This window comes from Mustelus asterias, chromosome 5 (assembly GCF_964213995.1).
Source record: "Mustelus asterias chromosome 5, sMusAst1.hap1.1, whole genome shotgun sequence".
Lineage (NCBI taxonomy): Eukaryota > Metazoa > Chordata > Chondrichthyes > Carcharhiniformes > Triakidae > Mustelus > Mustelus asterias.
In genome coordinates this window covers 87,327,695-87,349,988 of record NC_135805.1, presented here as the reverse complement: position 1 = coordinate 87,349,988, position 22,294 = coordinate 87,327,695, and the positions used below count along the sequence as shown (strand labels likewise).

Below are 22,294 nucleotides of genomic sequence, written 5' to 3'. Positions count from 1 at the left end.
TAGCATGGGAACCAGGAAGGAATGTTGGGTGTTTACCAGTTCAGTGGGAAAAGAGTTATGTGAACAGAAGGTGGGTTTTATGAACAGGATAAGCTGATGCCATGAGGTGAGAAAGGAGAGGAACTGGGGAAAGATTCTGCTTCATAGCTAGGGTAGAAGGGAATGGAGGTTGGAGTGTGGTTGGGTGGGGAAGGGGAACAGAGGCATGGGGCAGAGACCTCTGAGTGAATGATCTCTAATATTAATGACAAATAAGTTCCTGAGCGCCTTGCACTTCTGTTGCAAGTTAAGCTGCCTGGGGGAGGGGAGAAGAGTTTAACCAGATGGTTAGTGATGCAAAAGAAAATTATATTCACATTGTGGGATGATCCTAGAGTAGCAAGCAGTTTTGGCAGAGGTCAACTGAGCCTGATAGTATTGGACATGTTCCAGCCATAATGAAAAACTAAATCAGTTGTGTGGTATAAGATAGTAAGCCACGTTGGAAAACTCATTTAAATTGTGCGAAAAAGGCAAAGGGCACATAGAGTCAAACCAAAAAAATAGTAATATTAGAATCAATGTCGGGAGGCGCTCATTCTTCATCCATACAATATCAACACTTTTAATCAACATGTGGGCCAAAAGCTGGAGACAAAACTCCAGGAATCATTTATTTGTCATCCCGGTTCGGGTCACTGTCTGTGTGGAGTTTGCACATTCTCCTCGTGTCTGCGTGGGTTTCCTCCGGGTGCTCCGGTTTCCTCCCACAGTCCAAAGATGTGCGGGTTAGGTTGATTGGCCAGGTTAAAAATTGCCCCTTAGAGTCCTGGGATGCGTAGGTTAGAGGGATTAGCGGGTAAATTAGCGGGTTAAAAAAAAAAGGGATTAGCGGGTAGGGCCTGGGTGGGATTGTGGTCGGTGCAGACTCGATGGGCCGAATGGCCTCCTTCTGCACTGTAGGGTTTCTATGAAACAATTAGGTGCAGCCAAGAAGTATATAATGTGTTCTGGATTGATGAATTAAGGGTCCTGAATTACCACCTTCAGCTGTAAGCTTATGAAGAGACAGCTTGATGATTACTAGTGCTTATAGTTACTCCTAGCAGGAGATCTACTGTTGTGGTACATGTCACACTCCCCTGTCTTGCACCATCCTGACACATCCACGGTAGCTTGTCTGCAATCACTGTGTGACATCTGTCATCTAACTATGCTGAGGTCGATCCCTCTTTCTGCTGCCTTCCTCTTTGCCCTCTAGAAGAGATCTCTGTAGCTTTTCAGGTCTGTTCAAATGACCGAAATACTGACATTTTCTGTTCTAGGTGTCTCTTTTTAGAGTTATTTTTGTTCTTCCAATTTCAATCAACTCTTCTTATCACCTGCATTTGGAATTTTAAACATACATCTTGGCATCCACATTTCAAAGGCTTCTGTTTGCTTCCACAGATCTTTACTTATCATCTAGGATTCTGAGACACACAGGAGCATCATATGAGTTTTTTTCCTTGTTGCAAGCTTGAGTTTTCTTGTTGTTAACACATCCTTCAACTTCACAAAATTACTTCTGGTTATCTTTATCCTTCTTCTCACTTTGGCATTGCATGTAACATCTTCTGTTATTTGCCCGAAGTGACAAACAGTGATTTTAGCACATTTAAAAAGGCAGAGAGGAGAGTGTAGGATATCATTTAAGATATGTAGAGAATAGGAATAGTTCAGCTACTGCTAGGATAGAGAAAGGCAATAAAAGCAAGTGAGAAAGAGATGTTTTAGGAGTGTGTTCATAACAGAAGAGTAACTAAAAGGAGATGATGTGCACCTTTTTAATTTTTAAAAGCAAACCAAACACTAACTGTCACTAGCAAACACAAAAGATAACCAGATAAAATGATACTTCCATGATCCCAGAGACGCTATCATATTTATGTTGCACCTAAAGCATTTTTGGTATTGTCTTTGAATCCCTACTGTGCAGAAGGAGGTCAATCAACCCATTGAGCCTGCACCGACAACAATCCCACCCAGATCCTATTCCTGTAACCCCATGTATTTACTCTGCTAATTCCCCCTGACACTAAGGGGCAATTTAGTATGGCCAATCAACCTAACCCGCACATCTTTGGACTATGGGATGAAACCAGAACACCTGAGGAAACCCATGCAGACACGGGGAGGATGTGCAAACTCCACACAGTCACCCAAGCCAGGAATTGAACCTGGGTCCCTGGTGTTGTGAAGCAGCAGTGCTAGCCACTGTGCCACCCCAATCCAGAATTCTTTGCAATGTTCATTTAATTCTCCTGTTCTCTCTCTGTGATTTTTTTTTGCAGATTCCTTCAATAACTAGATCGATACACCATGAGAAGATATTGGCACTTAGGCAACAAACACAATTCCTTTGGGATGCTTATTTTTCTTCTGCAGAAAAGATAGTATTAACTACTTTAGAGGTGAGTGGATCGACTTTTGTACTTTGAATTAATTTATTGCAGCTTTGGCTTCTTTTGCACAGTTCCCCCACTCAATGACCTGCCAGCAGCTTCCATAAATGGACTGTGAGCCCTACTATCTGGAATCTGTATCTTCGCATTTTTTGCCATGCAGTGTGTAGACACAATAGTTAACAGTTATCCCAAGGGTTTGACTGTTACTAGATTAAAGATACACTCACACACATATCAGATCAGTGGAAAATACTGCACCAAAACCAGATTTTTCAACAAGCTAAAACTGATCAGATTTATTTATAAAACCAGGTACAGTTATAAAAAAACACGCTAACCCATCTCCAGTAGTGAGAGCAGTCTTTTGGAATTAAACTTGGTTTTTAGAAAGAAAACAAAATGTTTCTTTTCCAATATTAGTGAACAGAATTTTCTGCAGAACCTCTGGACCCCTCCAGTCAAGTCTTCAATGTGTGCTCCAAAGGCAAAACTCCACACTACAAACGCAAACTGTGAGATGTACCTCAGGCTAACTCCTGAGACTGTTGCTGTTGGGTAGAGGGAATTTGTGTAGGCCAGTCTTTTCATGCCTTATAGTAATAGAATGTTTTCTTTTGTTCATCCCTCCAGTTCAGAAATTTCACTTGAAAGGTGAGAATGATAAACTTTCTCTTCATAAAATTGTACAGCACAAAGTGTCTGTGCCAGCTCTTTGAACAAGCTACCCAATTAGTCCACTTGCTGCCTTTTCCTCATCGCTCTGAAAACTTTTCCTCTTCAAGTCTTGATCCAATTATTTTGTCAGACTATTCTTCAGACTTCAAAGGACAGAATAATCGGATCATAAATCCTACTTTTATTTGCTTAATTTCTTTGAAGAAGACAAGCAAGTTCATTCTGGTGGCATTACGCAACAGAAATAAAATGCAGTAACTTCAGGACAGTACTTTGTTACTGTTACCAAAGCTGTTAGTGAGTTCCACCTCATAACCACAATGAAACCACATTTGAGTCTGATATTACCCAATGCTGAAATTCATACAAAACTAACCTCTTTCTGAATTGAATGACTGGCATCATCTCATTAGCATCCCCAAAACATAAGCCTTGATATTACACTTATCATTTAAATTAAGTTATTTTGAATAAACAAAGATGACTGAAACACTATTTTAAATGAGAGAAAATACAACTATCTTGTTAACCTGTTCTATAGTAGAATCTAAATTGTATATTTAAGATCAAATTCACACAGATTTCACAATTTGTAGTATCAAGACATTAGTTTCAGTTGCATACATCTTGAATAATTGATGTTTTTATTTTCCCTAGTATTTTACATGGCTGTTAGTTGTTAAATAAATAGCTGTCCAAAGTGTGTCTTCCAGTTTGCTGTTATTCAATTAACAAATAGCTGTTCACAAATAACAATGGTTCCATTAACATTGTATCCAGTGGATATTTGCACAATACAGTCACAAATGTCACAAAACATATTATTTCAGTTTATTATCTAGTCTCTCATTGTTTTGCCTATCACGGTTTCCACACAATATTTTTACACTTATCCTACTTCCATACATGTGATGAGTATCATAAAGTGTCCTTTTAAATAGCTCTATTTAGAGATAAAATTCTTCTTTGCTATATGATTTTCCCTATTTTACTCCTAGCTGAGAGCTACTTTTGAGCCAGTTGTTCAAATAAGAAAATTGCATGTTTTAAGTTACCTTACAAAAATCCTCGTATGTAACCCTAATATTTTCCTGAATAATTTGAACGTTACAATGAATTGAATAAATTGAGGAAAGAATATTTTTTAGGCCACTTTGTGAGGGGTGCAAACATTTTTCATTGCATTTTATCTATCGATTCAATATGATTTCCGAAAAGCACTTGACTGATTTTAAGTAAAGAAATAATGGAATGACTGTCCAATTTTAGATGGAATTGACAAATAGCAGTTTGCTACAACCTTGATGCTATTTGCTGAGCTACAGTGATAGAGTTTAAAGAGTGATAGACTGACAAGAAGATTACATATCACATCCAAGGTCAGAAGATTGCCTAATCCCATAACGTCACAAGGCTTGAGAGAATGCTCTCTGCCACCCATTTCTGGATAGATTAATTGATGCCCTTGCCAAAATAATGTTATTTGGGAAGAACAGACACTGTATGACTTCTGTCACAATTATTTTCTTCTGTTTAGGCTTAAGACAGGAATACTTTGCAAAAACATTTGAATTAACCAAAATAAAGCTTTCACCCCATATGCAAATTATTACTTATTCTAGTGACCCCCTCCCCTCCCCCTCAATCTGACCTCTCAGTGGTGTTGCAAACAGATACTGAGGATCAAGTAATGAGAAGGTGACAATGGGATAATAGGGCAGGGGAATAGTGGTATAGGTAAATAAGGAAAGAGCAAATGGCAGATTGAAGGAGACAGACGGAGGAGGGAAAAGGAGACAGAGATGGGGAGAGTGGTTGGTGAAAGGAGACGGATGAAGGAGAAAGAGGAGAATAAATGATGCGGGCAGTAGAAAAGAGAAGAAGTGTGGCGGCAATGGATGTGGAGGGGACATTAGATGTGGGATGTGAAAAGGACGAACTGGAAAGGAAGAAAGAGATAAGATCAGAAAGAGATGGAGGAGAGAGGATGTTAGGGAAGGGGATGGACATAGAATAGACAGGTTGTAACAATTTCTACTGGGACTAGACAGCTCGTTGCTTTGAATCCTTTGCTACCTGAGGCATGGAGATTTAGGATTTTAATTTTGATTTGATTTATTATCCCCCAAGGCCCCCCCATGCCGACACTGTAGTTAAGAAAGCCCACCAACGCCTCTACTTTCTCAGAAGACTAAGGAAATTTGGCATATCAGCTACGACTCTCACCAACTTTTATAGATGCACCATAGAAAGCATTTTTTCTGGTTGTATCACAGCTCCTGCTCTGTCCAAGGCTGCAAGGAACTACAAAAGGTTGTGAATGTAACCCAATCCATCATGCAATCCAGCCTCCCATCCATTGACTCTGTCTACACATTCCCGCTGCCTCGGCAAAGCAGCCAGCATAATTAAAGACTCCACGCACCCCGGACATTCCCTCTTCCACCTTCTTCCGTAAGGAAAAAGATACAAAAGTCTGAGGTCACGTACCAACCGATTCAAGAACAACTTCTTCCCTGCTGCTGTCAGACTTTTGAATGGACTTACCTTGCATTAAGTTGATCTTTCTCTACACCCTTGCTATGACTGTAACACTACATTCTGCACTCTCTCGTTTCCTTCTCTATGAACGGTATACTTTGTCTGTATAGCGCGCAAGAAACAATACTTTTCACTGTGTGTTAATACATGTGACAATAATAAATCAAACCAAATCCACTATTGCTAGCTGCACCTTTAGTTATCTAGGGCCCTAACTCTACGATTCCTTCTCTATGTCTCTCTCCCTCACTACCTCACTTTCCTCCTTTAAGGCACTCTTTAAAACCTACCTCTTTGACCAAACGTTTGGTCATCTGACCTAATATCTCCTTTTGTAGCTCAGTGTCATACTTTGTTTTATAATGTTCCTGTGTCGTGCCTTGGGACATTTCATTACACAAAAGGCACTCAATAAATATAAGCTGTTGTGTGATGAAAGAAACAGAGGTATACATTATCACGTACCAAAACTCCCTTCTATTTTCATGAGGCCGGAAACATCAGAGGCCTGGTCAGAACAGGAGCCAAAGAAACATTTTAAATATATGACCTGAAAGCATTGCCAACTATAAATACTGGTAAAAGTATTCATTAAAGCTAATTAATTGAAGTGGTTTCCAATATGGCACCAATTTAGAGCTGAGAGAAGAAATATACACTGCTCCACAAGTGTCACCCAGTGGCCAGAGTTTGCAACTGCCGTATTACACACATTGTTCAGAAATTCATAAAGAAAACATGACTGGGCGGGTATCAGTAAGTGTTAACACAATTAATATGGAGAAACGCATAATCAGTGCTGACACCGACCTGTTAAATGACGGCGCACATACAGTTTGTATTATTGATATATACATTTTAAAGCAAGCTCACTTTTTAAAGGTTGTAAAGGTACTTAATTTTCAAAAATAAACATTATGGAATGTGGAGGACAAAGTGAGGATGGTACTTTTGTTTCAATGTCATCATTGTTGTTCTGATGACATTAATGGAGTAAATTTGCTGATCTTGCTCTCAAAGGAGTGCAGATTGTAGATTCAACACCACACTGTCATAGCTCCATCTCTGACCTATATTTCAAGCATGGCTCCCTGTTGGAGTACTGAATCAGTGAATTTATTCTTGCATAATAGTAGCTGTGGGGGAACCTTTTTCAATCATTCAGTAAATTATGAAAATGTCACAGTGGTATAGTGGTAATGTCACTGGGTTAGCAATCCAGAGGCCCATGTTAATGCTCTGGGAAGACGAGTTCAAATCTCACCATGGCAGCTGCTGAAATTTGAATTCAATTAATGAACCTGGAAATAAACTAAAAGCTAGTCTCGGCAATAGTGACCACAAAAACATTGTCATTAAAAACCCACCTGATTTACTAATGCCTCTTAGGAAAGGAAATCTGCAATCCTACCTAAATGCCCTCTGAAGCCACTCAGTTATATCAAACCGCAATGAAGTCTAAAGGGAATAAAACCTGATAGATCACTTGGTGTTGACCTAGGCACCGCACATGATAATGGCAAACCCAGTCCATCAACCCCCTGCAAAGTTCTCCTCCCTGTTAACCTTCAAAAGTCCTCCTTAGTAACATCTGGGGCTTGTGCCAAAATTGGGCGAACTATCTCATGGACTAGTTGAGCAACAGCCTGACATAGTCATACTCATGGATCATATTTTACAGACAATATCCCAGATACTAACATGGTGTATAGAGTCAGCAATGAGTTGCCCTGGGAGTCCTCAACATTAACTCTGGACCCATGAAGTCTCATGCTATCAGGTAAAACATGAGCAAAGAAGCCTCCTACTGGTTACCACCCACACACTCCCTCCCCCTTCAGCTGGTGAATCCTTGTTGAACATCAACTGGACAAAACACTGAGGGTGGCGAGGGCATAGAATGTACTTTGGGTGGGGGACTTCATTGTCCATCACCAAGAGTGGCTCAGTAGCAGCAATATAGGCAGAGCTAGCCGAGTCCTAAAGGACATAGTTGCTAGACTAAGTCTGCGGCAGGTGTTGACGGAACCAACAAGAGACAGAAGTCCTCCTTGACTTCATCTCACCAATCTACCTGTTGCAAAAGCATCTGTCCATGACAGTATCGGTAGAAGTAAGCACCACCAAATGCTTGTGGATACAGAGGGCGGGATTTTCTGGCCCCACTCGCCCCAAGGCTGGAAAATCCCGTCTGAGGTCAACAGACCTTTGCATGGTCTGAGTCCCGCCCACTACAATTCCCGTGGTGGGCGGGATGGAAAATTCTGGCCAAAGTCTCTGTTTTCACATTGAGGATACCTTCCATTGTGTTGTGTGCCACAACCACTGTGCTAAATTCAATTCCCAGACTTCAAACAGATCTAGCAACTCAAATTGGACATTCATGAGGCACTGTGGCCATCAGCAGCAGCAGAATAGTACACAACCGCAATCCGTAACTCCAAGGCCCGGCATATCCTGATTCTACCATTACCATTGAGCAGAGGGATTAACCCTGGTCCAATGAAGAGTGTAGGAGGGTGCACCAGGAGCAGCATACCCTAAAAATGAAGCATCAACCTCGTGAAGCCACAACATAGAACTATTCCATGTGATAGAGTAAGCAATCACACAACCAAAGGATCAGATGTAAGCTCTGCAGTCCTGGCACACGTAGTAATGAATGGTGGTGGACGATTAAATGAACTTAAAATTAATTAATGTGGAGGAGGCTCCATAAATATCCCCATCCTCAATGATGGGGCAGCCCAGCACATCAGTGCAAAAGATAAAGCTGAAACAACAACCTTCAGTCAGAAGTGCCGAGTGAATGATCCTTCTCCTAAGGTCCCCAGCATCACAGATGCCTTCAGCCAATTCTATTCATTCCATGTGATATCGAGGAATGACTGAAGGATACTGTAAAGCTATGGGCCCTGCCAACATTTTGGCAACAGTACTGAAGACTTGTGCTCCAGAACGAGCTGCGCTGATAGCCCAGCTATTCCAGCACAGTTACAACACTGGCGTCTACCTGGCAATGTGGAAAATTACCCAGGTATGTCCTGCCCACAAAAAGTAGGACTAATCCAACCCAGCCAATTACCACCCTGTCAGTCTAATCTCAATCATCAGCAAAGTAATGAAAGGTGTCGTCGACAGTGCTATCAAACGGTATTAACCCAGCATAATGTGCGCACCGATTAGTTTGGGTTCTGCCAGGGCCAACTAACTCCTGACCTCATTGCAGCATTGGTCCAAACATGGACAAAAGACTGAACTCAAGAGATGAGGTGAGAGTGACTGGCATTGACATCAAGGCAGCATTTAGCTGAGCATAGCATTACGGAGCCCTAACAAAACTAGAATCAGTGTAAATTAGGGGGAAAACTCCCTGCTGGTTGGAGTCACACCTAACACAAAGGAAAATGATTGTAGTTGTTGGAGGTCAATCATCTCAGTCCCAGGGCATTGCCCTGGGAGTTCTTCAGGGTAGTGTCAGAGGCCTAACTATGTTTAGCTGCTTCATCAATGATCATTCCTCTATTTAACATCAGAAATGGGGATGTTCACTGACGACCACACAATGTTCACCAGTTGTGACTCCTCAGAGATTGAAGCAGTCTGTGCCAATGTGCAGCAAGACCTGGACTACATTCAGGCACCGGCTTATAAATATCAAGTAACATTCGCACCACACAACTCCAATGTGAGATATCCAAACATCTACCCTAGATATTCAATGACATTATCATTGCTGAATCCCCCACTATCGATATCCTGGGGATTACCATTGCCGTAAGAGTTTTAACAACACCAGGTTAAAGTCCAACAGGTTTATTTGGTAGCAAATGCCATTAGCTTTCGGAGCGTGCTGCTCCTTCGTCAGATGGAGTGGATATCTGCTCTCAAACAGGGCACACCATTGCCCACAGACTGTATTGGACTAGCCATGTAAATACTGTGGCTACCAGAGCAGGTCAGAGGCTGGGAACTTTATGGCAGGTAACTCACCTCCTGACTCCCCAAAGCTTGTCCACTATCTACAAGGCGCAAGTCAGGACTGTAATAGAATACTTTCCACTTGCCTGGATGAGTGCAGCTCCTACAACACTCAAGAAGCTTCAGTCCATTCAAGACAAAGCAGCCTGCTTGATTGGCACCCCATCCCCAATTTAAACATTTACTCCCTGCACCACTGACACACAGTAGCAGGTGTGTGTACCATCTACAAAATGCACTGCAACAACTCACCAAAGACTCGTTCAACAGCACCTTGCAAGCCCTCAACCTCTACACCTGGAAGAACAAAGGTAGAAGATACATGGGAATTCCACCACCTGCACCTTCCAAGTCATATACCATCCTGACTTGGAATTATATTGCCATCCTTCACTGTTGCTGGGTCAAAATCCTGGAACTCCCTCCCGAACAGCACTGTGTGTGTACCTGCACTACATGGACTGCAGTGGTTCAAGAAGGCTGCTCACCGCCACCTTCTCGAGGGCAATCAGGGATGGGCAATAAATGCTGGTCTAGTCAGTGATGTCTACATCTGATTAAAGAATTTTAAAAAAACTATGAATGGAATTTGCAGCCACACTTTTGGATTGAAATTGTATCCATGACAATAGTATTGAATATATTAGCATATCCAAATGAATTTTTTTTTGTTTATTGTTGAAAACGTACTATTAACATGATAATGTTAAACTGCCAGTCACTTTGTACAAAGTTAAAACACAGCTACTTCTACATATTTGATAACTGCAAGTAATTCGATAAAATAAACATTGCAAAATTTAATTGCAGTTGATTGGAGGTCTTGCAAGAAGTTGTAAGTTTTTAATGCTTTTTAAGCAAGTCATAATTGCAATGAGAAATAGTTCCTGCACAAAGTACACCACTGTCGCTGACACTAGAAGATATTTTAATTTTAATAGCAAAACATAACTGCAAGTACGAGTCTCAGTTCATTTCTTGAGCTGCTTCAGTGGAATAAATTGTGTTCCTAACTAAGCAGCTGTGTTTCTTTGAGAGTCCACAGCAAACCTCCAGTCTCCCCTCTCTAACAATATCTTATACTTGTAGCATGGAAGAGTGGTGAGCATTGTAGTTTTTAGCAATTTGTGCGAAGTTTATATCAAACTGTACAATGAAAATCAAACTGAATAACACTTTATTATTTTCCACAGATTATACACGATAGGATATATTCACATATAGCAAGAAATATGTTCATATGGAATAAACCACCAGGTGGACTTTACATATTACCACAGTATTCAACAAATTTAGCTGCTCTTCCTTTTTATTATTTAAGTTTGGGTGAGTACTGTAATTTTAGATGTGTATTTTTGATGTAGAATATATTTTATTGATTTACATTTTCTGAAGTGTTAAGTAATCATAATATTGTCAGATTACTGGGGCAATATTGGCATAGTAATAATGATACTGGAATAGTACTCCAGAGGCCAAGGCTAATGCTGTGTAGACATGGATTCAAGGCCCACCAAGGCAGCTGGTGAAATTTAATTCAATTAATTCATAAATACGATTAATAAAAGTATTGAATTAAGAAAACTTGTCTCTGTAATCAGTCTCAGGGAGGCATGGTGGTACAGTGGTTAGTACTGCTGCCTCACAGCTCCAGGGTCCTGTATATGATCCCTGGCTTGGGTCACTGTCTGTGTGGATCAGGAACGAACATTGATAAGCAAGGATTGGGATGATCAAATATGGAATTTGATGTGGGATGCAATATTGAATATGATATCTTGACCTCTCAGCCTGCAGATGCAATTCCAGTACAGATAGCTCAGAGCTTGAGCAACTCCAGCTGACAACTCTTCCTGCACCTGTGGTTGTCCTGCTGGGACACATTCTGGAATTTCCATATGGCACAGGATATACATTCAGTGCACTCTAGGGTATCATCCAGATCTCTTTAAAGGGTGAATGAAGATGGACTGAATAGCCTTTTTTAAAATTTGTTCATGGGATGTGGTGTCACTGTCTGGGCCAGCATTTATTGCTGTGGATCTGGGTCACATGTAGGCCAGGCCAGGTAAGGGTGATAGATTTCCTTCCCTAACGGGGATTAGTGAACCAGCTGGGTTTTTATGACAATCGAGTAATGATTTCATGGTCATCATTAAACTTTTATTTCCAGCTTTTTATTGCATTCAAGTTTCAACATCTGCCATAGTTGGATTTGAACCCAAGTCCCAAGAGCATTACCCTTGATCTCTGGATTACTCTGGAGTCCAGTGACAATACCACTGCCTCTCCCTTCTTGTCATCAAGCCTAAAAAAACAGTTCTCTTGGGTTTTCATTTCTTCAAAGAAGATGGGGAAGTCAGTCAGCAGTATCTTCCCCTTCTAAATCCATATTCACTGTTAATCACAAGATCATTGTTGTACGGATCACACTCCCAATAATAGAATTCAAGTAAGATTGATGTGCCTGAGTTATTTGTGTCTATGTTGTCACATGTTTTAAATATGGGCACCACATTAGTCTGTTTTCAATCTTCTGGCATCTCCCCAGTGTCCAATGGTCCTTCCTAATGATAGCCAGCATTTTGCAAATCTCCTTCCTGCTCTTTTTCAGAACTCTGAGATAAATACTATATTTCCCTGGGGATTAATTTATTTCCAGCCCAGTTCACCTCTCTAGCTTTTCTGTCTGTTATTGATTTTATTTGGGATAACTGTTCAGGGAGCGTAGGCTCCTTATGTTTTGGTTCAGAATACTTGGAGTCATTAAGAATAATTATTGTCTTGTGCTCATCCTCAGTTTTCAGCTGATTTCTATCTTTTCTGATTTCCACCCTTTTTCTGACTGCTCTCTTGCTGTTTTATTATTAAAAGATTTTTTTACTGTTTCTCACAGCATCAGCTGCTGTGCATTTTACACGTCTGTCTACGACTCTAAGCTCCTTTCTTAAATGATTTGCTTCAATTTCTTGCGTGCATCCTAATGCACCCTTTTTCCCTGTACAGGCTATTTTTCCTCTTATGCCTTATTTTACGATCTATTTAGGATTGCATTTACAGCACTGTAGCTTTGAATGAAGAAATGAATAATCAAAATTTCACAAGGTTTTAATCCAATTTAGAGGAAATAAGTCCCCCAAATTATAAAGTATATCTGTACATTAGAAAGCTGGTCCTTGTGTCCTCTTCCCCACTGTCTCATTTGGTAGACTTTGCCATGTGTCAGGTCCTGGGTGCTGATGTAGAAACATATTTCATTATCTTATGCCTTTTGTAATTTTATGGTGCATATCTTCTGTAGTTTTATAATAAGTAATACTTGAAGTGAACGTAATGTTCTTGCTGTCAAGTCCTATTCAAATTATTATTTATTGTAAAATTTTGGCAGATCCAACATTTGATGCTATATTTACCATAGTGAACCACACAGCTGTTTCAGCAGCTGGGAGCCTGACAGGTAGCAGCATCTGCTGCCACCATTTTGGAGACTTAAAGCAATAATTTAAATAATCATATAATTTAAAACATTTTTTTTGGGCCAAACCTTATTATTTAATTATTTATGTTGTTAGCTTCTTGTCATTTTCAAGATTAGAGCACTGAATTATGCCTTTGTCTTCTCCCCTGGCTCTGCGTATAGTGTTTAGTATCCCTGCCTGCCACATGGGAGACCGGGGTTCAATTCCCCCAGGGGGAATATAATTTATATTTGGGGCGGCACGATGGCACAATGGTTAGCACTGCTGCCTCACAGCGGCAGGGACGCAGGTTTGCTTCCCGGCTTGGGTCACTGTCTGTGTGGAGTCCGCATGTTCGCACCGTGTCTGTGTGGGTTTCCTCCGGGTGCTCCGGTTTCCTACCACAGTCCAAAGATGTGCAGGTTAGGTGGATTGACCATGCTAAATTCTACCTAAACAGGCGCCAGAGTGTGGCAACGAGGGGATTTTCACAGTAACTTCAGTGTTCCTGCAGTGTTAATGTAAGCCTACTTGTGACACGAATAAATAAACTTTTGATGGCTATTGTTTGCAGTTAATTCGCCATGACCAATGTTCCCCACCCCAGAGCTGTGCAGTGGTGCAGCAACCCAAAGGTTCCCACTCAGGATAAGAACAAGTTGACCCCTTTAAATTGCAGAACATACATGGCTGTGCAAAAAATTTTAAAGGGCCCATGCACCTAACTGAATAAGTGTACATTACAAAAATATTCGAGGCAACATTGACCTTGACTTTTTAAAATGTTGATGTAGAAATTTTCCACATGTGGCTAAGACATGTAGAACCTCATGCCATCTTCATTTCAAAAGCAAATCAAATCAAAATGATTTACTAACCACAAATCTAAGGGAAAGAATATTTGTCAAACATTCATATTCATAAGAGAGAAATTGGATAACGATGTCTAAATTCACAGTGGTAAGGAGAAATGGATGCATAATAATTATCGCCATCTCTCTGAGCTAGAGCTGACTATTAAATCATGGCATTGTTGCTGTTAACTTGGTCAGGTTATGTCAATCATAATGCAAAATGGCATTTTGTTAGCCATTATAGATCCTTTTGAACCAGAGTTATTCTGCTTAAAAATTGGTTATTTTATAGAGATCTACCAAATTAAAGGGATAGTTTGCACAGCCAAGGAGTCCAAGATGAAATCATTAATGAGTCTATGATATGAACATATTATGGAAACATTTTGATGAGGTTACAGCAGTTTCTGAAGGACATTGAAGACTTGATTCATCGGCTCTCTCAGGGCACCACCATGTCTTGGATTTTCTGCCAGAAGTGATGGGGATGTTCAATATATGCACCCTAATGAATGAATGATGGCTCTGTTCAAATAATACAATAAAACAGTGCAATATTTGTGCAATGCATTTCCTGTCTTTAATAGCATTGTATTGTTGCATGCTCAGAGAGCCAATAAATTGCAGCGTATAGTGTTGTTTTAATGAGAAGGATCTAAATCGCTCCCACCTCAATGATTTGTTGCATTCTAATTAACTGTTGGCTGATCATTTACACTTCATCTACTGAGGAAATTTATATTCTCATAATTAATGGTTTCTTCAGCTCCCTTGGCAGCAGTCAGCCACACGCAGACACCCTTGCTCAGTCATTCACATTTAGACACCCAAACTGAGTCACTCATGCTGCGTCGCCCACATTGAATTGCATACACTCAGGCACCACACTCACTCACCCATCTTCAGTAGCTGCATGCTGTGTTGCTGGCGAGGTGGCTAACTGCCCACAAGCAGCAGTTGAGGTCCTTCAGAAGCCTATTAAGGCTCTTTGCCTGTCCTGGCTGGGACTTCTCAGTCAGTACGTGGGTCCCCTGCGGTGGTCAAAAAATGGCCAGTGAGAGGAGGTGGCCTCCTAGCCACAGACTGAGTGGACAGTATTCCAGAGACATTTGAAGAAAAACACTCCCACCCCCTCTGAGGCAGCATTTGCTTCACAGCTAACATCTCTAGTCCTGGCAATATCCTCTGAAATCTCCTCTTTAGTGCATGTACATCCTTCCTATAATGCACTGATCAGAAGTGTATGCAGCAGTCTTACTGTGGCCTATCTATGCAATTCTAATATACTCCCTGATTTTTTCTATATGCCTCAGTTAATAAAGGAAAGCCTCCCTTTGCTCTCTTAACCACCTTATCTGCCTGTCCTGCTACCTTCAAGGATCTGTGGATATGCACTTAAGTTTCCTCTATTCCTCTACATTTCTCAGTATCCAAACATTTGTTGTGTAATTCTTTGCCTTGTTTATCTCCTCAAATGCATTACCTCATACTTTTCTGGATCAAATTCCATTTGCCACTTGTCTGCCTGTCTGACAGAATCCATTCATATCTTCCTGCAGTATACAGTTTTTTTTTCTCATAATCAGCCACTTGATCAATTCTTGTAACATTTGCAAACTTCCTAACCATGCCCTCATACTTAAGCCTAAATTATTAATATATATCACGAAAAATAAGGGACCCAGTATGGAACCCTGCAGAACCCACAGGAGCCTTCCAGTCACAAAAACACCTGACAACCATAACCCAGGGAAACAGTGATAGTAATCAGGACTAGTAATCCAGAGGCCCAAACTAATACTCTGGAGATACCACAGGAGCTGGTGGAATTTAAACTCAATTAATAAAATCTGGAATTGAAAATTAGTAATGGCAACTATGAAACTATTGTCAATTGTTGTAACAGCCCATCTGGTCCATGAATGTTCTTTAGGTGAGGAATCTGCCATCCTTACCTGGTCTGGCCTACGTGTGATTCCAGACCCACAGCAATGTGTTTGATTCTTAACTATCCTCTGCAACGGTCTAGCAAGCCATTCCTTTCAAAGGCAATTAGGGGTGGGCAATAAGTGTTGGCCTTGCCTGCGATGCCCACACAGAAACATAGTAACATAAACATAGAAAATAGAAGCAGGAATAAGGCATTTGGCCCTTCGAGCCTGCTCTGCCATTCATTTTGGTCATGGCTGATCATCAAATTCAATATCCTGATCCCCCCCCCCCTCAATATCCCTTGATCCATTTAGTCCCAAGAGCTATAGAAACATGCCATTGAAAATTTTTTTAAAGCCTTTACTCTGTCTCAGAACCAATTTTGGATCCATTTTTTGTCGAATCAGTCTGCTATGTGGGCCCTTGTCAAAAGCCTGCTAAATCCAAGTGGACTACATCAAATCAACTGCCTCTATCGATGCTTCTTGTTACCTCCTCAAAAGTGAAATGACGTTAGTCAGACACAACCTTCCTTTAAGCAATCCATGCTGATTATCTTTGATTAATCCATGCCTTTCTAAATGATGACCTGAAAATCCTTTTAAATGAATCAATATATGTTGAGAAGGGGACTTTAGGCTGATAGAGGAATACCTTTGTTGTGCAGGCAGGCAAGTCAGGGAATGGAATTAATATTTCTTAAAGCAGGAGGTCATGGTAAGAGTGTGTTTGGGGTGGTTACGGGGTGGTCCATGAGACAATAGTTCTTACATAGATTCTGGATGGAGTGCTATTGATGGGCTAAGTCGTGTTTTCTAACTCTGGGATTTAAATTATAAGAATCCTCACCCTCAGTAAAATACCTTGCATCCCACAAACACATAGCAGCAAAACATGGCTAGCGATCCCGTGATGCATCCCCACAGCATGCAAGGCACCTCAAAGACAGGCAAGGACTCAGAAAATCACTGACTTACGTGTTGTTAATTTTATCCCTTTATTCATCTATCTGCTCTGATGCCTCTATGATTGAAAGGGTGGAAGATATTGATTGCATTTTAAAATAGCTGGTGTTTTAAAATCTAATTTTGATTGTCAAGTGTACGGTCAAATTGTAAGCCTAAGTCTCTTTGAGCCATTTATTGCCATTGATGTAGTGCAGCTAAAATTGCCTCCAGCGCACAGCCATGCTTCTGAAGGAAGAATAATGTCCTGTTAATCTGTTAGGAGTTATATTTGTCAGACCATCCATTGTGCGGTTGAGAGTGAGGTCACTCACAGGTTTTATGTAGGTTAATATTGGAACATGTAAATTTAATCTGCTCACTTGTTAAAAAAGAGCATCTGACTTGACATTTTCAATTTCAATAATCTGTTTTCTGTGATATTTTGAAGATTACGTTGCTCTGCATTTTAAGCTATGTCTGTTCAGCATTCCTCCAATGAATATACACCAGCACAATTAGAAAGAAAACAGATGCAGTGCAATCGCTACAGCAGATTATATAAAAAAAACATATTGCATGATTGCTTCACATTTAAAGTAACCATTGAACACAGAATCATAAATAACACACAAGAGAACCTGAGTCCTTGCCAGAATAAGCCAATTGTGAGATGAAAATTGGACTCGATTAGACTCAGCATGAATTGTGGGTTGTGGGGGGGGCGAGGTGTCACAACAAATCAGCACACTGTCTATTCACCTCTGGATCACATTTAGCCCAGGTCAATCTATATATTCCAAGCATCGATGTTTCTGGGCTCTGTGGAAGAGCTTCATTAACATGGAAGCATCTCACACCAATCCCCCCCCCTAGTTGATCTTGTGTATTCACCTCTCTCACATGGCCAGAAATCCAGCAACCTCGCCACCGAGGGTGATGGCAGGAGTTGTCCTGGCTCCATCTTCACAACCTGCGATACTGGTTCAGGAGGAACCAATAAAGCACCACTCAGTTAAAGCCTGGTTAAATCAGAAAAGTGATCCCAGGCATTTCCTACATCACAACAGTGACTACACTTCAAAAATACTTCAGTAGCCATAAAGTGCTTTGAGATGTCTGGTGGTCATGAAAAGCACTTAAGTAAATGCACGTCTTCCTTTTCTTTTTCAGACTTTAGCCAAATTTTCAAGTATTCTTTCCTTTCCTAATCATTAGCCACCAAAGTAAAACTGACAACGAGATGAAATGATTAAATTTTATAACCATGTGTTTAACCTTTATTCTTCTTGACAAACACTTTCTTTTTACATTTTATGTCATGTTTCCTCACTGAGAACTGAATCAGAATAGCCAAACAATGACATAAAACAACACGTGCAGGAGTCTATCACACCGCAGGGGCTGGCTCAATAAGGACAGGTCCATTAATTATAAAACTTCATCCTTTGTTTTCAGTGTGTAGTTTGTCAGCCATAACCAACTTGGAGAGGGAGATGGGGGCATCCAGTTAAATCAATGCCAGAGTCACTTGAGGAAAATAATTTGCCACATAAATAACAGATTTAGTTTTGTAGTTGCGTGTTTATATCCTCCTATGTACCCTTGCATAAGAGAGACTGGGTTTGTATTGCAATCCTGGGGAGCTCAAACCAATGTTTAAAAAACCACCAGCAAAATGGGGTCAAAGTCCTCTGGACTTTGGTGCACTTAGAAATATCCTGGGTTATACTCCCACTTGTATATTGATGTGCACCAAAATCACTTCACTTGGTTAAAAATAAGTGGCAGTATAAATGCAGCCTTTGTACAAGTGCAAAACCCCAGTAGTAATAGTACCCAGATACAAAAGAAGAGCTGCAATGGCCACTGTGGCGTGAAATTGTCTTTTTTTATTTGAACCTTTTCACATGTATTTTTTTGTACTTCCTCTATAAGACTTTTTGATTATTCACAAATAAATATTTTTAATAAAATTTTTCACAGGAGGATTTCTGCATGTTTTATTTTCAATTTTCTTCTCGCCTTTTATGACACAAGTTGCTGTGTGATGCCAGAGACACAACAGCCCTCCCATATCGTGCCCAAGTGATTATTCTTAAATTATGAGCACAGCCAGTGAATGTTGGCAGGTGATTTAACTGTGTGGCACATCACAGCTGAGCCTGGCCATGTCAGTATCCAGTTTAAAGGGAACTCACTAGGCACTGATTTGAGGTAGGAACCTGACTGACTTTTCTTTTCTTGACCTCCCTAGCGAGGCACACATGGATGTCCCATACTGCTGCGGGTGAGAATTAGCTCATTCAGAATTGGATCTGTGACCTTCCTGGTTTTCGTGGCTCATACAGCAAACCAAAAGTGCATTTAGTCCACAAGATAATTCGGAACATTGTTTAGTGATTGTATGTGTTAATCCTGAGGTAAAATGATTAGCTTGTCTTTCTTACTTCAAAATCAGCCACCAGTTCTGCTTTTGAGAGTTTCATGTTCTGTTCAAATTAATTTATGTTGATGAGCCGATTGTTTCCATTATTTCAATATGAATGTAAATTTGTTTTAACAGGTACAAACCCAACAGAGGAGTTCACAGCAGTCATTCAGGCAGTTTCTCCTCTTCTGTCGCAATCCCAGCCCATTGTTAAACTGATATTAGCTGTTTCAAGATCAAAATACTGCAAGCAGGTACGCAACGAAGAGGAAAGAATATTAACACATTGCAGAGTTGTGCTGTAGAAAAACAAATTATAACTTTTAATTTATTTGAAAATTTTTGTTCAGTTATGGTCCACAGGTCCTGATTTTAACCTTGTTGTTTTCTGATATTTCACATTGTTTATCAGAATCTCATTTTAGAAAACAAATAATTATACTTGGAAAATGCCAGAAAGTTCCAGGTTCCTTTGTTCCTATCCGGACTTGACGGATCTTAGCTAGGCCAGGACTACAGATGCTAGAATAGACCCAGAGAGGAAAAATGAACCAGAGTTCCCATTACTGATTGCTATCCAATGATGGCAATCAGTAATCCAATGATCCAATGGGCGGCACGGTAGCACAGTGGTTAGCACTGCTGCTTCACAGCTCCAGGGACCTGGGTTCGAATCCCGGATCGGGTCGCTGTCTGTGTGGAGTTTGTACATTCTCCTCGTGTCTGCGTGGGTTTCCTCCGGGTGCTCCGGTTTCCTCCCACAGTCCAAAGATGTGCGGCTAGGTTGATTGGCCATTCTAAATTGCCCCTTAGTGTCCCAGGATGCATAGGTTAGAGGGGTTAGTGGGTAAATATGTAGGGATATGTGGATAGGGCCTGGGTGGGATTGTGGTTGGTGCAGACTCGATGGGCCAAATAGCCTCTTTCTGCACTGTAGGATTCTATGATATCTGCCAGAAAGAGCATCTGTGTAAACATCAGTCGGTAAACAGTTCCACTTTTAGTGAAAAATGACTGACATCTATTTTTCTCCATAATTTACAAGCACATGCATCAGAGCAATCTCAGAAGTCTCATTTCACATCCATGCATTTCTACAACTTCAGTGGCAAGTGATTTAATAATGGAGAAAAGTATGCATTTTTCTGATTTTTATGAACAGAATTTCATCCTCAGGTGAGGTAGGATTGGGATCAGCTATGATGCCTTTCCACAGTAGACTGCAGGCACAAACTATCCTGGTTTACAGGGTAAGCATAGAAAATAGGAGCAGGAATAGGCCATTCAGCCCTTTGAGCCTACTCTGCCATTCATAATTGTCTAGGCTGAGCATCCAAAACAGTAACTATTCCAGATTTCCCCCCATATCCTTTGATCCCTTTAGCTCCAAGAGCTATATCTAACTCCTCCTTGAAAATATACAGGGCGGAATGTTACAGCAGTTCACCCCGATGGGATTTTCCCATTCCACTGGGCGCCAAATTCTCCGAACTCGCTGCAGTGGGAATGTGGCATGAACAGCCGGTAAGATTGCACCCACAATGTTTTGGCCTCAAGTACTTTCCATGGTAGAGAATTCCACAGGCTCACCACTCTCTGGATGAAGAAATTTCTCCTCATCTCAGTCCTAAATTGACCTCTGGTTCTGGACTCCCCCGCCATTGGGAACATCCTTCCTGCATCTACCCTGTCTAGTCCTGTTAGAATTTTAAAGGTTTCTATGGACTTCCTCCTCATTCTACAGTGAATGTACTCCCAACTGATGCGGGTCAGTTGTATAATTACCCAGGAGTTCGACATCGTTTTTCCTACGAATATTTCTTAGTTAATTATTCGGGTTAACAAGCCAGAATTGTCCAAAGTCACCGACTCTTACTCAGACTTGGAGACTTTTTCAGAGGGTCCTAGGGCACAGGGTAATTGCCCATCAGAAGTGGAAACTTCCTGAGCAATTCTTGTTGAGTCCTTGCCTTGGGGCTTCTGAGCGGTCCCCTAGTGCATCTTTTGGAGTATGTTCAGTTTCCGACCATCCGGAGACGGGCCAATCTGGGCCATTTGAAAGGCTGACCAAAACTTTTCACAGCTGTCGGTTCCAGCAAGATTTTTAAAGGAGGGTAAAAAAGCTAAAAGGTTTAAGTGGAAGGACAAAAATGTGGAACCTTTCAATATGCAAATGGCTAAGCTGTCCTTTTGTGACCCATTGGCTGAATGGATAGCGATCTTTGTGAACCTTTAAATTTCACCATTGCTGCATTGGTATTGGCCTGGATTTTGAAGTTAGCCCCAAACAAATGATCCTTGCCATACATTATGTAGTAAGGAGTCTAACTACACCAGGTTAAAGTCCAACAGGTTTATTTGGTAGCAAACGCCACTTGCTTTCGGAGCGCTGCTCCTTCGTCAGGTGAGTCTTGTGTACATGTATACATTATGTATACAGCTGTCCATGGCCATTTAGTGTGTTTTGAGCAACAACTTACAGTCATTGCGAGTCTCAAGCAGTGAGACATCCTCTGCAGGGGATCTGGGAGCTGTGAGACTGGGTTGTGAGTATGCAGGAAGACTGTATGGGTTAATAGCCTGGGGGCAAGGTTCAAAGAACATAAGAACATAAGAAATAGGAGCAGGAGTAGGCCATCTAGCCCCTCGAGCCTGCCCCGCCATTCAATAAGATCATGGCTGATCTGAAGTGGATCAGTTCCACTTACCCGCCTGATCCCTATAACCCCTAATTCCCTTACTGATCAGGAATCCATCTATCCGTGATTTAAACATATTCAACGAGGTAACCTCCACCACTTCAGTGGGCAGAGAATTCCAGAGATTCACCACCCTCTGAGAGAAGAAGTTCCTCCTCAACTCTGTCCTAAACTGACCCTCCTTTATTTTGAGGCTGTGCCCTCTAGTTCTAGTTTCCTTTCTAAGTGGAAAGAATCTCTCCACCTCTACCCTATCCAGCCCCTTCATTATCTTATAGGTCTCTATAAGATCCCCCCTCAGCCTTCTAAATTCCAACGAGTACAAACCCAATCTGCTCAGTCTCTCCTCATAA

General features: G+C 41.1%; 1 protein-coding gene across 1 annotated transcript in view; it reads left to right on the top strand.

Moving 5' to 3' along the window:
- Positions 1 to 22,294, top strand: part of LOC144493675 (exostosin-1-like) — a 542,752-nt gene that overhangs the window by 420,694 nt on the left and 99,764 nt on the right. Inside the window, exons 5-7 of the mRNA XM_078212975.1 lie at positions 2,313 to 2,432; positions 10,817 to 10,949; positions 19,378 to 19,496. Coding sequence (XP_078069101.1) covers positions 2,313 to 2,432; positions 10,817 to 10,949; positions 19,378 to 19,496 — 372 coding nt within the window. The remainder of the gene's footprint in view (positions 1 to 2,312; positions 2,433 to 10,816; positions 10,950 to 19,377; positions 19,497 to 22,294) is intronic.